At 32.8% G+C, this 19585-nt stretch overlaps 1 protein-coding gene across 1 annotated transcript in view; it reads right to left on the reverse strand.

Moving 5' to 3' along the window:
• The window catches only part of LOC143225909 (voltage-dependent T-type calcium channel subunit alpha-1G-like), a 277496-nt gene that overhangs the window by 43996 nt on the left and 213915 nt on the right, over positions 1-19585 (reverse strand). The window contains exons 12-17 of the mRNA XM_076456105.1: positions 19304-19460; positions 12564-12719; positions 10753-10891; positions 10195-10424; positions 8249-9313; positions 4908-5068 (exon numbers count right to left, since the gene is read on the reverse strand). Of these exons, the coding sequence (XP_076312220.1) occupies positions 4908-5068; positions 8249-9313; positions 10195-10424; positions 10753-10891; positions 12564-12719; positions 19304-19460 (1908 nt within the window). The remainder of the gene's footprint in view (positions 1-4907; positions 5069-8248; positions 9314-10194; positions 10425-10752; positions 10892-12563; positions 12720-19303; positions 19461-19585) is intronic.

The raw sequence follows: 19585 nt of genomic DNA on the forward strand, positions 1-19585 counted from the left end.
TCAGGCTATTAAAAACCTTTATCTTTTTATAGTTTATATACTGATCCTAAAATTAATCTCCTAGAAATAATACGTGAAGCCAACAAAATCTAAGCAGAATTAAAACAAAAAAATAAAAACAAGTCGAGCACACAAGTGCAATACTTTAAAAGGTTGCTTTTGTTTGTTTCTTTCAGAAATTCGCGAAGCAAAAATAGCTGCTCAATAGGATATCTCCAACTTTGGAATTATTTTTTTATCTAATCACACAGCGAGTTATGACCGTCACACTTATAACGCCATCCCAGTGACAGAGCGGTTTGTCTACGGAATTACAATGCTAAAAACCAGGTTTTGTATAGTATTGGTGGGCAGAGCACACACAATCCTTTGTGTGCTTTGTGCTTAATAATAAAGAACAACACTACTCTCACGCACATCGACGGCCCTAAAATGCTGACAGTGTTTTCGCGGTAATGGTTTAGTTTGTTAATTTTCGTAATAAATATTTTTAAATAAATTTTAAAAATCAAGATATCCTATTATAATTTACGAAATTCTCTACGCGCTAATTTGTTAGAAAAAAAACTTTGATTCTGATAATGTGTTTTCAAACTTAACTAAATTTGCATAAAGTACAAGTTTTAAAATATTGTCTTAGGAAATGTTTTATACATTATACATGTTTAATATTCACTGAAGAGTTTATCATATTCAGATAAAACTTTGAATTTTAAAATATTTCAGGAGTATCGTTAAAAAAGTCAGAAACTTACGTTTTTTTAGAAATTTAAACATAGTTCTTTTAATGAAACAAAACAACACGCTATTCTACATCGATAACACAGTACATCCTAATTACAGTTATCTGGTTAAAAAACGCATTGAGTTACCAGTGGAAAAAAAAATCCTACACCCTGTTTTCATTTCTAACAACTAATTCTTTTTATTCCGACGATCTATATTTCAATTGTTCTTCCCAAAAACTTATTGTCGCTTTTAATTTATATGTTGTGCACATTTATAATTTTTCAAAGTACAGAAACAACGTCATTACAGATTTTGTAAACTAGGCCGGAAACATTATCCGGTAAGAGATAATCGAAACGTAAAAGCGTTTATAATTTTTGTTAGCGCTTATTTTGTTTTCATGGAGTTAAAACAGAATAGTTTACTTTTGTAAATGTGTTACTTTTGTCACTTCATAAATTGGAAATTGAATCAAAAATGACAACTTACAGGTAGATGTATTCTTATTAAAGGAAATTGCAGTATATAAGTTAAATACAACTATTACTTTCTTTAAGTAACAATACATTTTGTTTGTTATGTTTTTATAATACATTTGTGAATCCATATTGTTATGGGATATATCATTGCTTAGACAAAGGAAGATTTGATTTGTAACGAGTTCATGTTTGAACATCTAGAATTCTCTTCAAAGTTCTGGTACAGTTTTTAGAAGAGTGTTGACCAACACTGAGGCGATGCTCGTTTGTTTTGTTGTGTTTGTTTTTTTAATTGAGCACAAAGTTACATAAAGAGCTATCTGTGCTATGCCCACCACGGGTGTCAGTCATTTCAGAAATATATTGCTATGATTAGTTAGGTTTCGACGTCATTATGAGAGATACGCCATACATTTTGTCGGGTGAGAGAATAGCAAATAAGTCTTTGTTTGTTTGTATTTGAATTTCGCGCAAAGCTACTCGAGGGCTATCTGCGCTAGCCGTCCTTAATTTTGCAGTGTAAGACTAGAAGGAAGATAGCTAGTCATCACCACTCATCGCCAATTCTTGGGCTACTCTTATACCAACGAATAGTGTGATAGACGGTACATTATAACACCCCCACGACTGAAAGAGCGAGCATGTTTGGTGTGACGGGGATTCGAACCCGTGACCCTGAGATTACGAGTCGATCACCTTAACCGCCTGGTCATGCCGGGCCGAGTAAATAAATGAGCTTTCTTTTCATACAAATAGTTAGGTCAACCGTTAGTTACGCAAAACCACACACACACACACACATGTGTGTGTGTGTGTGTGTGTGTGTGTGTGTACTGGTTCAGTTTCAACTGATCACTTATTCTATCTCTTTAAGGGTAAAAGTGAAGGTTAGGAATAGAAATTTGCAAGGCAAATTCAAATTCCGTTTATGTTTTACGAACTTTACACCGAAAAATTAAAGTAAACCTTTAATACAGTCTGGTAAATAATATACAAATATAACTCAAAAAATGTACGTCACTGATTCTGTTCTCATTTACTACGTTCTGCTGTGATAATTCCCAGTTGTTTCGAAGCATTTTGCACGTACCATCTATCCTAGATTATAACATTTTCCACCTTTAGCTTTGGTCAATAGCTACTTTTGTGATCCCTTTAACGTTGGTTATTTTCAGTATAACGTTGTAACAGTATTACCTGAAGGCAATTATCGGTAGTATTTGGCAGAAATGTAGTACTAGTAAAGCTGTTCAAGTGATTAAAAAAAAGGTATATAGGATAACAAAGCTTTCCAAGTGGTAAAAAAAGGGAACAAATACAGAAACATACACTAAATTGGTTTGATGAATTCGTAAGTAAGAAGTTTGGCAACAATGCTAATGGATACCAGTACATTTTATAGATGAATTAAGGCTTCATATCACTGCAGAAGATCAATTAGTTCATGTCTAAAAGCCAGAGGTTACGAACTAGTGTACCGTCATAGAACACGACTGTCCCATTGAAGTCTCACAAGTGTAAACGGGCATATAGATTTAATGTGCTTTGTAATGAAGGAAGTACGTTACGGATAGTCAATGGTTTGTGTTATTGCATCTGATCCTGTTGGGTACGATCGCACCACACATTGTCCTCATGCAGAATAATGTCTGGTGTGATACTACAAGGATTATTATGAACCATCTATAATAAGACACTAAATAGTTTGGCCATCCACAGAACACTTTTGGAAGTACTTTAGACATTGCACGTGAATTTTGCAACAATCACAGCACAACATCAGGAAGGTTAGTGTTACACGGACTGAGGACTGTGAATTCTCCTTAATGGTGTCAACATTTTGATAAGGAATACAAAAAGAATCTGTATCCTCACCCAGCACCCCTTTTTGACATATGTAATTCTCTCAGATGAGTTGATTAGTCGGACTCAACTATCTGACCACTCTGAAATTAAAAATATTGAAGTACCACATGTTGTATGTAGCAACTGTCAATGAAAGTGCTTAAATAAACATAACTCAGCTCTTTGCATGCTTACAAACTTTTATCCATTTGATTTTTAGTATCTTATTGTATCACAACAATACAGTGCACTGCCATTATTAATCTACTATGTATATTATATTACAATTTCTGCTTTATTAGAACTAAGCACCTTCTTTAATTGTCTACACACTGTGAGATGTATTTTACTTATAAGACATTGTGAGCTGAAGTGTTCTCATCTACACTTCATTTTAATAATAGATATTATTTACAAAACGACGGTTTGTACACATAACTGAATCCAAATGTCTTTTCGTAAGAATATATTTCAGTTTCATTCTACAGCCTTTGCCCTAGATTTATTTGTTTGTACTAAATATGCAGTTATTCTCATGTATGACCAGATTATTACATTTATATAAGACATTAATAAAAGTTTCAAATTACAGTCACACTATAATTTCTATAACATATCTTTCATGTTACTTCTAATGCGTATACATCTGTATTGTCTAAAATGATCTTGACAACATGATGTATACCAGCAGCATAAAGCTTCGAACGTGTCTAGTTATCATATCTGTGATATACTGACGATAATTCATTAGTCTAATCTACATATTAAATAAATTTATTATTTCATCAGTAAACTACAAATATTTAACGAAGGTCGTTTATCACATTGTATTAAAACATTTAAGTTTTAAGATTAACACTTAAAATTTCCCAAACTGCTCTCTTTTATGAATATATAATCAGTATATATACGTGTGTATGTTGTTTCCCTTTAATATTACTATTGTGGGCAGTTTAAATTGCTCTAATAGAGTTGTAATTAACAAAATATTACATAGAACCACAAAACAAATTTTAAAGTTAATGAAATCGACCCGAAAGCTCAAGTGCTTCAGAAGTTGTTGTTATTATCTGTTATTTAGCACAAAGCTATCTGTGCTCTGCGTGCCACAGGTTTCTAGCTGCATAAATCCGCAGACATTCCGTTGCTTCACCAGGAGGGAGCGCTTTGAAGATTTCACGTTTCTTCTTCAGAAGAAGAAAGAGTAAAACTGAAAATTTGTTGATATTATTTATAATGAATAGAAAATCTGTAGACGTGACTGTTGAAATCTGGCCAATTCGGTGAAAAGATAGGTGCAAAGAAGAAAGCAACGAAACGTGATAGTAAAAAAAGGTTTCAAAACGAAATGGAAAAGCTAATAAAGAAAGAACGAATAAATAAAAAAGCAGTAAAAGTGAACACAGGACATAAACAAACAGTAAAAGTGAACACAGAACATAAACAAATATACAATGGAAATTATAATATTAAGAAAACACAAACATATAAAAAAAAAGATTAACAAAAATTACAGATTATACAATAAGTATACACTGGGAAAAAATAATTATTTTTAAACATTTTTGGATCATCACGAGCTTCAAATATTCTGGAATCAAAATTAGTGCAATTCCAGGTTACACAATTTAGGATTTCTATCTACGAAGCGTTAATATATTTATCTGTCCCTTTAACATGTTTAAAATCATAATACTTACACATTTAATTAACATTGTGTTAATCGACAATTGCACAAGTGTGGTAGTATTCAGTGACAAGTGTCTAGACGTGTTATTGCATTTAGCAATTAGTAGTTGTTTTTGTCTTCTGTTAATTTATATGTAAACATCCCATCAGATATAGAAATTTTACCTTTGTGTATGCAGTAATGACATGTTCTGCAAATCTAAACAGATTTCCATGTCCGAGTCAGACCCATTCTGGAAGTCATTAGAAACTTTCTTATCTACAAGATGCTGGTCATCCTGTTGTTCGCCTATCGAACTGCAGCTTCCATGGTCACGACCAGTTTCCTAAAAAACACATTAAACTAAAACGAAACAGTTCCGGAAAACACTCCTAACCGATTATAGTGTGTACTGCATCAAACTTTCCAAGAAGTACACTAATAAAACAGATTTCCTCAAATACATCAAACTAAAACATCGATTGCTTGATTGTTTTAATTAAGTACAAAGCTATACAATGGGCTATGTGTTCTCTGCCTACAGCCGGTATCGAAATCCGATTTCTAGCAGTGCGAGTCCGAAGACATACCGCTGTATCACTGGAAGACCAAACTAAAAGTGCACACCAAAATTTATTATCACATTCAAGTTACTATAAAAAAACTAACAAAAAACAATTCCAAGAAAATTAATGATGAGAGTAACAAACAATATTAGTTTCCGGAAATGTACCAAACTACAACTACAAAGTTAGCTAATACCCCCACATATCACTAAATGTACAGATCCATTTTTGTCACAGTTACTTCCTGGGAATCTTATGAGTGACTATCAACACACTTACTACGCGCTTTCAAATAAAATCACATGTCACACTGAACTAATATTTCATACACAGTTTCATTATTATAAACACTAAACCAGTAAGTAATACCATATATAAACGCCAGCATAAATTAATATTACGACAAAAGTTTCCTGTAAGATATACCAAATTGACTACTTACAGTTTCTTCGAAAATGTTTAAAAACTGACAATACCGAAACAATAACAGCGAATACATTAAAACTACGGATATATACAATTATATATATAATTACCTGAGTGAAAAAAGTACAGATGTAATTAATTTTGTCAGAAGCAGCTATAAAAATAATTATAATACATCAGTACAAATACTATCTAAATATTGGAATACACGCCAACCAATAATTAGATATCACCTTTACTTTAAAAAAAATCGAAATACGGTTATAATCATATTCCGTAAAACATGCTAGCCTTAAGAACAAGACAAATTTAAGAACAAGACAAAAAAAGTGCAGAAGAAAAAAAGACAGACCAACCAATACTTTATACCGTCCAGTTATAAGTAAAAATTACTTTGAAAATGAAGACGTAGATAGTTTCATTACAAGCCATCAAGCCTTACTGGTCATACAGACATTTGATTTGAAAATACACTGAACTATAGCCACACAAATGTTGTTGGGTTTTTTTTTTTCAAGAAAACAACAACAGTGATATTTAGAAATTGTAAAGTTTGTAGAAAATCCACGAAATCTAGAATCACAGAAACAAGCGTAATGTTGTTCAGGAAAGCAAAGCAAAATTACAAACTTATCAGATTTCCTGGAAACATAATTACACTTAAAATACAGTACACAGAAGATTTCATAGAGAACAACAAAATACAGAGGAAATTACATATAGTGGAAACTGCAAGACACAAAGAAAATACTCTAAACCTAGCATTACAGTTTGCAAAACGCTTTACGAAGATTACGATTGCGTTATGAGCAAAGAAGTAAACATTTTTTTTGAAAACATAAAAGTCTAACAAAGTGGTAAACAAGAAAATTTATAAAAAACCAACAACATCAAATAAAAAACAAGTGGTTTCTAAAGCAAACTAAATCTAACAGAACAGGATACTCTATGCTTTGATAAGAAACAAACGAAACTTAAAAATATAAAACACAGTAACCTACATAAAAAAACAACCAAACTAATTGTACAGATGAAATACAATTATTGTTACATTGATAAAATTAATAATAAAATGTTTTCACATTTATCGTGCAACAGCAGAAAGCATTTCGAAAAACACACAAAAACTACCAAAGCAAATCCCAATAAAATCATTGATAGATAAATATATAATACTGTGTAAAAGTGTTAGGACAAGGAATTCCTCCATATTATTACAGAATGTAAATTTCAACACTATGGTACTGCTGCACTTATCCTTGTTGACAACTGAATGAGCCAGTTTGAGAATACTTATCATTATTTAGAATTCACATACACCTGTACCAAGGATATAAGAGTTCTGCTTGAAAGAACATACTGATCAAATTTACGATCTAAAATAACTGTCATGGTACACCATACATTGTCTTAGCTATATAGAAACTAGCAAGGAGCTAGTATATAGTACCAGAATATGCTAGAAAAAAATCAATTCAATACTGCACCCCAAATAAACCTTGATAAAACAGTGTTTAACTGTTAAGTTTTGTTGTCCAAGTTTGAGATATTTAATTGAAAGCGTAGGTTACAGATCCGGCGAAAGAAAGGTAAAAGATACTTACTTCCATGCTTAGCACTTACCATAAACCATGGTTGTGGCAATGTGATGATTTAGGAAGTGTTTTTTTTTTCTGGTGAGACAATAGAATACATCTGCAAAATACATGGAATTATGAACTAGCACAAGTATCATCAGATACTCATTCATCATGATATACCCAGTGGTTTGTGTATTATTGGTAAAGACGTCTACTGCCTAGAAGATAATGATCCCAAACATTCGTCCAACCTATGCAGATATTAATTAGCTAAGAAAGACACTGTTGGAATCATTTGAATAATGCAGTGGCCCCCATACAGCCCCGATCTCAACCCAATTCAACAGATGTGGGATATAATAGATCGAAAAGTTGACAACTCAAAAGTTGCTTCCAAAGAAATTTTATAGGAGTGTATAAGAGACGTTTGGAGTAAAATTCCAAAAAACACTTTGATTAAAAGTGTTGCAATAATTCCTGAAAGATTGTCCGCAGTTATTAAAGCAAAAGGAGGAACACACAAAAATCAGTTGTTTACTGAACTCAAGAACTTCTACAGAGTTTCTGTTGTACTAAATATAAAGATTAATAAAATGTTGATATTTCACCTATAAATTACCTTCTATTGTTTTTTAAAAGTTGCATGAAAACTAATTTTTGACTTTGTCCAAGCACCTTTGCACAGTACTACATTTTTTTTTATCTTAGGTAGCCAATATACTCCCACAGAAGACTCTTCATAGTTTTGAAATAAAAACATAAATCGTACTAAATTTAATATTTTCGAAATATAAAAAAAGAGTATTAAAATTACGATAAATTAACAATTTCACTTGTGTTTCTTACAGCGTTGTGCGAATTCTATATCAAAGAACGTTTAATGTGTCATTCTTCGGACTTTACGAAACACAGTAATCTACGAAATAAATAAATATATATATATAATTAATATACCTCAGATGACACGAGAAATGTTTGTACTGTCGGTTTCTCTGAAGGATCGATAGGAGTAGGATCTGCAGTTCCTAGAAAACATTTTTGTATGTTGTCTGTAGTAGAACCAATGTCTTCGTGCTCCAGGTATTCCTGTGACACATCTTGCCTTTCTTCCATAGATGCATATTCAAAAGGCAAATCGTTACTGTGTCCTAAAGTATCAGAAGAAAGGCTACTACCATCTTCTACGGTTTGGGAGCAAAGACTATTGGCATTTTTTAGTGTATCAGATGATTGACTACCGCCATTTTTTAGAATCTCAGAAGACATGCTACTGCCGTATTTCAAAGTCTCGAAAGAAAGACCACTAGCGTAGGCAAAAGACTCAGAAGACAGGCTACTACAGTGCGTAATGGTCGCAGAAGACAGGCTTATGCTATCTGATGCTGAATCTGGAGAGATTTTACTATCATATCGGAGAAATCCAAAAGACGTACTAGCGTCACGTGGCTGAACTTCAGATGTTAAGCTACTACCGTCTGCTAAAGTTTCTGAAGAAACACTAGTGTCATCTGATGGAGATTCAGAAGAGTGCTCTTGGGACTCAAGGACTTCAAGAAGAGAGGAAGAACAAACACCAGTGTGTTCTGGAAGAGCAGTAAATTCCGTGTATCCTTTTTGTGCAGAGAGAGATGACTGACTATGTGTGCATTTTTCAGGGTCAGAGGACACGATGTTGTTCATGTTTATGAGCTTTATCGACTGATTATCAGTGTTTCTTGGGGATTTAGGAGACAGATGACTTCTGTGCTCCCCAGTATCAAGAAGTTGCATGTCTTCTGGCTTTAGGGCTACCGGAATTTGACCAAGATCTGAGCTTTCAATAACCTGTATATAATCCAGTTTTCGTGAGAGAACAGAATCACTGGTTAACACCTGGCTTTTTTTAGAAGTTCTCACACGCTGTAGTTGGAAAGGCCGCCGCGATACAGGTGCGGATAAACCTGTTTTATTCTGACCATAATTCACGGAGTGTTTGTCCAAACACGGAGAGTGCCGACCACCGGAAAAATCGCAAGTTCTCTGAAAGGAAGAATCAAATATGATATTCATGATGACGAGAAATCCAGTTAAGGTAAAAATGTATTCTACAGACGGCTGGTATCGGTATTAAAACTTTAATTAAAATAAAGTACAGAAGAATGTTTCAACGTTCTTAGATCATCTTCAGAAAGTCGAAACCTTGTCCTGTATTATAATTAAAGTTTTAAAACCCATAACAGCCGTCTTCAAAATACAAATAGGATAGTGCACATGTTGTAAAATAACGTAAGGAATATCATCTCTCTTATCATTTATTCGGCATTAATATGCAATTAGCAAAAGTTTTAATTAACATTCTGAACGGCATTTGTAGTTAAAATCCAAGTGAGGTGTCGACGAAAAAGTTTTTTCAGCTAAATCTTTCTCGTGGTAAGACGTGCTTTAAATAGCATATCTCCTGCTTTTTAATCAACGTAAATTGAAAACGTGTGATACTGTCAAGGCTTAAAAACACCGACAAAAGTACTAAACGATTAAAGTTACGTAATTTGTATAGTAAGACTAGTCTAATATCGCTAGGAATAATGTGTTACTGTTTATTTCAGAAATGAAAAATTGTTCGCTGAAGAATTAAAGTTGTAAGTACAATAACAAACAGACGAAAACTTATACGACTGATTATATTCTAATAAAAGTGACGTAATGTTGACTTCTTAAAACACTTTAGTTTGCATTACTTCATAAAATTTGTAAACACTTTTTTATAATCTGTAATTGTTTTAAGTATCTTACAAGATGGCGTTCAGCTACACGTGTTCTTATTCTAACCTTTTATTATTGATATGTTAGAGAATTGTAAAAAAACAATATTTGTTGGTATATTAGCAAACACACAAAAGAGAAATAGTAAATATGCCTACTAGAGACTGATCCATTGAAGTGAGTGAACTGTTGCTAATACTGTACGCCACAGAAGGAGACAGCCGATTAGTGAAATCTCGAATTGACGACTCTCCAGTAGCACATGGAGATCCCTGGGGCGTGGCTGCTGTGTGGGTGATGACTGGCGGGAAGAACGCATCCCGCGGAAAATTGTTCCAGTTCCTACTAGAGGAAACCTGGAATGGTTCTTTGCCTTGTATTCTGCTGCCTAAATAAAATGTTTGTAATAAAACGCATTGGTCTTTGTTTTCTATTAAAACGTATTTATGGTTGGAGTTGCAAATTACATTTTATACGAAACGCATTTTCCACGTTATATCACACACTGATTTTTTTAAAATTTCAAGTTTACAACAATACAAACAATACAGTTCTAGAGTTTTGCAACAAGAAAATAATGTTTTCTTACAAGATCCCGAAGCCATACTCATTAGTGAAAAATATAGATGGTTTTATTCGTGTTTACAAGACCTTTAGTTACTAAACTAGTGGCTTGAATGATCCCTCCTTTGAAGACAGTAAATAAATCGACCAACCTTTGATGTGATAGTTGACTGATTCAGCACCAGGTGGCTTAGGTTTGTACTTGGGGCTTTCACTCATCTGATGTTTCTTAGATGATGAATTATCCTGACTGTCATGTTCAAGTTTGTCGTTACTTTTTTTCCTATCGTCCTATATAAAAAGAAAAGTCATGTTGAAAAAATAATTACGTAACGTATTATTTTCTACTGAACCAATGCACTAAACTGACACTTTACTAGGACACACACACACTTATTTGCAAATATGAGATACACTGATCATATGATGTAGCAGGTGTTTACTGAAAGACAGTAGGTAAACACAGGGTATTCCCCACTTTTTAAGAACTCTTGCGAAATTTTTAAAGATATTCTGTACAAGAATAACTTTACAGGTTTTTTGTGGGAAATAAGTAAAGGTTTGCGTATAGCTATTATGAAAGCTTGTAAAGATATTGCATAAACAATTATGTAGAATTTATAAAGGTCTTTAAAATATTTAATAAGTATTCTAAATGCTGTTTGATATAAATCGAACTATTTTTTTTACTGTTATTTTATCTGGTACATAAGTGGTTCTTACTCAGTGGTTAATCATAACCTTCACTTTCTTCTGCATATAACTAATGCTTAATTGCAGAATACAGTAAATACCAGGCACATAGAAGCTTGTTTGTTTTTGAAATTCGCACAAAGATACACGAGGGTTATCTGCGCTAACCGTCCCTAATTTAGCAGTGTAAGACAAGAGGGAAGGCAGCTGGTCATCACAATCCACAGCCAACTCTTGGGCTACTCCTTTACTAACGAATAGTTGAATTGATCGTCACATTATAACGCCCCCACGGCTGAAAGGGCAAGCATGTTTGGTGCGACGAGGATTCGAATCCCCGACCCCCTGATTACGAGTCGAGCGCCTTAATCATTTGGCCATGCAGGACCCAGGGGCGTAGTTATCAAAACGTGTTTATTTCATCAATAGTAAAGTGTCACCAACACTAACATTAAAAAAAAAAGAATATAATACTAGAAAAGGCAATGACTGCCTTTACTGGTGCTTGAAAAGCGTAGTATAGACAATAACTTACTGGAAGGAAGCGATGTGATCTGACGAATTGGGTTTCTTACCTGTACAGGAAGTACAAACTTAGAAATCCACATAAGATACTAAATTCTGGCTACACTTCCCCTATAGTGCAGATTGATAGAGGTAGTGTAATGGTTTATGAACGTTCTCGTCGCAGGAGTTGGATCCTTTTACCCGTTTAGAAGTTGACTAATATCTACAATGTACTCAAATCTTGCTGCCAATCACGTCCATATCACAATGGTGTATTATTTACCATGATAGACAATGACTTTAATAATCTTCCTTGACTAACACAATTATTGGAGACGAGTATGACTGAGCATGTTGAGATAAATTTCAATGTTTCATTCACTCTCGTAATCTTTTGATAATAACCTCAATTGGAAATGAACTGCAGCAGATCACATTTCAAGAAAAATGGACTACAGTTGAACAAAGCATCTTCTGGAGTCTGGATGATGTTATATCCAGACAAAATTAACGGCAAAACTTGACCTAACACGCACGATATTAAGTAAGAACTCTTAATAAGGTAACTAGTCAATGAATTTACAATAGAGAATGTACGATAATATTTGTGTTTAAAAGAAAGTTATTATTATTATTTGTTTTAATTCTCGGGTCTTGAAGCAGTGAGGAAACAATAATATTAAAACCTTATTTCTATCTTAGAACTTAGTGAACCAATCAGCTAACTTACAAAATTAGATCAAACACGTGTTGCATTTAATACCTCTGCTGAGAATCCTTCTACCAAAATAGCCACTAACAGGTTAAAAAGAACGTAATTCCCAAATGTCATCAAGGCAACAAAGTAAAGAGCAGCCCAGTGTGACGTCTTCTCCATTCCGTTAAATAGTACCAAATTCCAGTCTTCCTGGGTCAAAATCTAAAATAAAAAATAACTAATTATAGTACCATCTTGTTTTACAAAAATAAATATATAGGGAAAGATGTTCCACTTAAGGTCTAGTAGAATTCACGAAATACAATTTAAAGGATAAAGAAATCATGTATTGATTCTATTTGTATATCGTAGACACTTGGAATGGGATCAAATAATTTGATCATCGAAGAAAAATGTTAAAGTTTTCTTATAACTGTAATTTTTTATATGTAATTTTGAAGCGTCGTGAGAAAGCTTCATAGTTATATGCGTGTTTTGACGGTATCCTACATAACAATTAGTAGTTCTTATTCGTCAAGATTTTACATCGCTTAAAAAGTATTTGAACTGTTATTTTTAACAGTAGGATTTCGTAAACGTATCTTCATTTTCTGAAATCAAGAACTTTAAAACTAAAAGCTATTTTAATTTTGAGAAAAATGGCTCAAAAAGTATCGTTTTTTCTAAGTTTAAAAACATTTAAGTACAAACTTTAACATTATAGAATGCATACTATAAAAGCAGATATAACTTTCGATTGCGTAATTATTTTAGTAATGGAATCAATATATTTTTAAAGTAGCAGCAGTTTTTATTGTTCTTTTTTTCAATGCAAAGCTATGTAATGGGCTATATTCATCCTGTCCACTATTGGAAATAAAGCCCCGGATTTTATCATTGTAAGTCTCTAAAATTACCACTAGCTTCTTGAAGGCTTCTAATGATTTGGAGCATGAGATTTGTAACATAACAACTGAGGTACCCACCCTTTGTCTGGATTATGAATGCTGTAATAAGTAACACGGAAAGCCTAATTTTCAGACAATTCATGTAAGAAAACATATTATTATAATATTCATTATAACTTCACCCAAAGATTTATATAAACTTTAAAAACTCACTATGTATATACTTAATACATAGTATACATTTTACGTCAGGGTGATTTTATAGGAAAGGTAGTGGCCGAATAGTGGATATAGTGGGTGCTTTCTGTTATTCACTATAAACATTTAGCTCTTAATATCTTTCTACGGTGTTTCACGTGATTAATTAATAGTTGGTAATTGGCTGCAAAAGCGTCTTATGGACCAAAGTTGAAAGGTCATGAGTCAAAGTGAGAAATTGGTGTAGCTCAAAAATAGCTCTTCATATCAGCTTTATGACGACTGTTTAAGTGGTAGCTTCAACTTAGTTTATGTATTATTGTAATAATTTTTGCAATTTTTTTTCATTGCATTCCACCACAGAGACTGCTAACGCACTCTTGGAGATATAAGAAATTTGTGTGTTTTTCCCCGAGTTCTATTTTTTTTCGGTGTAATGACGCGCCGCCAACTTTGCATGTGGTTAACGGTAATTTACGTTAAAGACAACAAATATTCAATAACAGCAATAATGAGGGGTGTGGGATTTTCTAAACCCCAAATAAATATACCATTTTTCTAAACTATCATTTCACAAAGATTCGCCCAGCGACCTAGTTAGTGGTACTTAGATAACGGACAAATAGACACATTCACATACACAGACTTTATGCTTTATCCATAAGCTGATCATTTATTTTTTAGCATTTTGTGTTTGTGCTACTAGAAGTTTCAGCGTATCAAATAATGTGATAAAACAATTTTAGCTTTATAATAAAAATGATGTTTGTAATTCACTCTCACCTAAAAATGTTTTACATACTATAGGTTTATTTTTATTTGGTTTATTCTGAATTTCGCGCAAAGCTATATGAGGGCTATCTCCGCTAGCATCCCTAATTTAGCAATGTGAAACTAGAGGGAATCAGCTAGTCATCACCATTCATCACCAACTATTTGGCTACTCTTTTACCAACGAATAGTGAGATTGACCGTATCATTATAATCCTCCCACGGCTGAAAGGGCGAGCATGTTTGGTGTGACGGAGATTCGAACCTGCAACCCTCAGATTACCAGTCGAGCGCCTTAACCATCTGGTCATGTCGAGCCTCATAGCATAAATCCGAATACTATTGGGTTTTAAGTATTTTATTATATTAACCCTAAAAACAAATTCAACTCCATAATAATGATGATTTAATTTAAAACCTAAAAGCGTTTCGAAATACTGAAAGAAGTAAAGATCTCAACCAGTATATTTTCATTAGCTCATTATTACAAATAGTTTCATTCGTGGATGAAAACTCCTCTGTACAAACTGTTTATTTTACGCTATTAACTGAAAATATATTCCTAAAAAAGATGGCAAAAGGTGAATTTTAGAACGCAACACTATTATCCTAAAATTATCAACACTGCTGTTCTCTCCTACATGGTTGACTATTTATAAGTAGGAAGTATATTATAAAAGGTAATAAATTTACGCACAAAGCAATGGCAAAAATGACCAAAACATTGTCTAATAAACAGATATAAATTCAACTTAAATGTATGAAATAAAAAACAAACATCAACTACATTATAACATCATCATATACAAATGAAGGATGCCGAATAAAAGAAATGGTGACATTATTACTTACACTGATGGTTCAAATTACGAATTTTATGAAGATAACCAAAACAGCAGAAAAGCAAATACAATAATTAATGACATTACAAATTTATTTTCACAAAAGGTAAAATTGAAAATGTAGTTTATAATAGTTTATAGTTTTGCCTTTAGTAAAACAGATCTGTTGTGCCATTGTCAAACAGTTATTTCAATGTATAATACTGAATAATAAATTTGTAGCGAAGCCACATTTTCTTTTAATCTAAGTTACTAAATGGTAAATTAAAAGATCTTAAAACCTACATGGCATTAAGAACTATTATTAATTTTATACTTTGCATATGAAAGTATTGTTAGACTATATATTTTTAACACCACATTCTTTATTCAGTTCCTTAGGTATTTTCAAAAAGAGTGTATGGTAACATTTTAGCCACACCATATTCATCATGCCTTACAATAAGTGTATTTAATAATAATCCTGCTTAGAAAAGTTAAAAAGCGTAGCATTCAAACAATTGTTTTTTGAAAGAAACAGCTTATATAAATAGTACTACCCAGACAAATAAACGACCTCATGATATTTATTTATGTGTTGAATTTCTCGAACACCTGTACTAGTGGTCTCAAATTTTAAAGTAATTCTTGATTACGAGAAACCCACTTGAAATAAAAATGTATCTCAGAACAGCTGGTATGGGTATTAAGACTTTTATCAATAAAAATTTTGAAGTGTTAGACTAGAGGGAAGACAACTAATTATAGTCTCTTACCACCAACTATTGTGTTACTCTAATTGAATAATATAGTTTGACCTTAACTTTAATAATGCATCCATGATCTTACAGTACAAAATTTAGATTTTCTCGGCGGTAAAGATGCACAATCCATTGATCCTGAATCTACGTATCGGCATACTAAATTTTCATCACTCTCAGCCCTGATGAGCTTTCTATTGGACAAAATGCTTTGTTATCAATGGATGTGTCGGACATAGTGTGGTTGAAATACATTTTTATACTTTTCTTTAAAAACCTAAAGGACTGAATTGAAAAGTAGAGTCAAAATTAATAATAAACTTAAAACCAATGTATTATGACAAATATAATTAATTATAAACATTTGTTTGTTTATAATTAAGCACAAAGCTACACATGGAATATCTGTACTCTGCCCGCCACGAGTATAGAAACCCGGTTTTTAGCGGTTTGAGTCCACAAGGATACTGCTGTGCCGCAATTATAAATATGCTTAGCCATCTTAGAAAAAGGTTCACACCATACCAATAATTAAATTTACTATATTTAATGAAATATAGCTAAGAATAGTGAAAAGTGGGTAAATTGAAAAAAAAGATCAGAAAAAACCGACTAAGTTAAAGAAAGTTAAAAAACAGTAACTAAACCCTATATATTTTGTAATATAAGCTAATATTTTGAGTACTAGAAACGATATACCTATTGCTGGTTTAGTATTTAAATTTCGCGCAAAGCTACACGAGGGCTGTCTGCGCTAACCATTCCTAATTTAGCAGTGTAAGACTAAAGGGAAGGCAGCTAGTCATCACCACCCACCGCCAACTATTAATCTACTCTTTTTCCAACGAAAGGTGGGATTGACCGTCACATTATAACACCTCCACGGCTGAAAGGGCGAGCATGTTTGGTGCAAGAGGGATTCGAACCCGCGACCCTCAGATTACGAGTCAAACGCCTTAACCCACTTGGCCATGCCGGGCCATTTGCACAATCGTAACTGCATTTTCGCAAAAGATCCAAAACATCTAAAGAGAATCACTATTAACAATAGCTACGCTTCCCTCACGTTTCCATCCCCGAATTTCACCGTTATAAACACTCAAACCTACCGCTGAGCAGTGGAGGGTAGAGAGAAGAAAGCAAAAACAATGATTTAATAATTTAATTGAATAATAATATTAAATATGTTTCTTTCAGAACGTTGCTCTAAGCTTCACAAAGGCAATCCGTACTGGCCGTTCCTAATTGTTTCGAACTGCTAGCCTAGAGAAAAGGCAGCTAGTCAAAAGTATCCGCTGTTAAATCTTGAGTTACTCTAGTTTAACAGGAGAGTTTCACTGCCACTCTCATCACGCACCCACTGCCCCTAAGTCCTGAACGCTATTTCGTGGCAACAAAATGTGAACAATAAACTCTCGGATGTATAATCCAGCACACTAAACTTTACGCTACACACAGCCCAAGAAGTAAAATCAAAACACAATAAAACAATTGTACAATAACAATAATGTTTCAATGAATTAGAGAAAAATCAGCTACTTGTACAAATCATCATAACTTCCGTATAAGCTTAAAGTTAATGTATGTTCAATGTTCAAGAAATATTACAAAATATTTACATTTCGTTCATCATTACAAACGTTTTGTACGTAACTGCTGTACGTTTAAAAACAACGATCTCTTAAAAAATATTTCATTCATTTCATTAAGCAATATACCAAAAACTAGTTAAATTAAACTGGGTTTTGCAGTAAAGACTTACTTAAGTTAAAATGTAATGAAGTGAAAGAGAAGTTACGCGAAAAAAATGTCAATATATCGTAATTTTTTCTCAATAAAAAACATTGCAATGTCTCTTTGTTATCACTGTGTTCATAGATAAGTTATTTTGTTTCATTTTGCATTTCGCGTAGGATAATAGATGATAAAATACATTTTTCATTTATTAAACCTTTTATTTTTTTCTGTAAAGTTTTTAAATTTCAGGGAGCCTAGCATAATTATAGATATTTTGTTTATTAGTTTTGATGTCAAATATTTTAATTCTGGATACTAATTATTATCATTAACGTCCAGAAGGCGTCATTTGCAAATCGACTTTCTCATTAGCGACTGGAATGCTTAAATGACCTAATGGTTGCCATCTAATTTGGAGATGGGAATTCGAATGTTTCCAGCCTTAGAAGATGTTTATACTTAAAGAAATATAGTTTCAAAAATGGTGTTTTTTCCCCACATTTTATGATATTTCAAATCACAATTAAATAAACTAGTAAGAAACTCTTCTGAAACTGAACCATAAATGTTTAAAATTACCTTTCAATGAAAGATATAAACACGTTAATTACGCAATATAAATTTTAAACACGAAATGTGGTATGAAACTCCATTTCAAAAGTATGCTCTATAGTGTTTTATGACCCAGTATAAATGTATAATATATGATATATTTGCTTTTTATGTTCTATTTTGCACTTTTATTATTTTCTTTGTGTAGCTGCGAAGATAATAATTTGAATATCCATTATGCTTTATAATATATAGTGACCATCAAGACTTGAACCTCTTGATGTTTCACAGGAGTGATTACTTACAATATCTGAGTTAAGCACACATTTATATAATTATTTCACTCGCTAACATACAACTAGAAAAGGTAGAAATATTTTCATTTCCTTCCGTTTTAAACTCGAATGATACAGGAAAAGGTCCATTTGATTTTCAATTTCGTTCTAAGCTTTTCGAGAACTAACTGAGCTAGCCGTCCCTAATTTTGAAATGAAAGATTAAAGGAAAAGCAATTAGTCAAAACATTCTAATATTGGGATATCCTTTACAAACGAGTAATAGGATTGACCGTCACATTACAATAACGCCACGGCCGAAAGAACGAGCATCCTTAGCGAAGGGTTTCGAGTGCGAGACGAGTATCTAACCACCAGACCAAGAGAAACTACGTAAGTATATGTTTCTTCTTGACACTGTATCTCAAATGTGTTTACTGAATATACAATAAAGATTCGTAGATATTTCTAATCAAACTTACATTTTCCTATATCATTGTATGTCTATTCAGTTAAAATCAAGATGGTACTTTAAAATTAACATTTTTATTACAAAAAGTAAACTTTAATTATTAAAGTTTCTCAACATTTTAGTATCAATATTTCCTTTAGTTCAAATATATTCTGTTTTCGCGAAAAATCACACAACCTACATATTATAACATAAACTCTTTACTAAACGATACTGTCTCCAAAATATTTCTAAATATGCAATAAAATATCTTTGTAAAATGTAAAGTATTAAAATATACAACTGTTGATTAAAAACTGAAACGGTCTTACCTCAAATACGGTGACAGTAGCCCATAGAAAACTGTTGAAGTTCTTACGATCACAAATACATGAAATACTGGGATCCTGCAGCTCCACACACGTGCAAGGCCCACTCCCGTCTACTCGATCACAAAACTTACCACCAAACAAGTGCATCCCCAAGCAGCTGGAAACCAAATACCTTAGAGCCAAACTTTACTTTGAACTGAGAAGGGGTTTGAAATCAAAGACGATTGACAAAAGTAAAGGGAGGAAATTATTTTACTACTCCTAGAAATAAAGTAACATGAA

Source organism: Tachypleus tridentatus, chromosome 9 (genome assembly GCF_004210375.1).
Source record: "Tachypleus tridentatus isolate NWPU-2018 chromosome 9, ASM421037v1, whole genome shotgun sequence".
Taxonomy (NCBI): domain Eukaryota; kingdom Metazoa; phylum Arthropoda; class Merostomata; order Xiphosura; family Limulidae; genus Tachypleus; species Tachypleus tridentatus.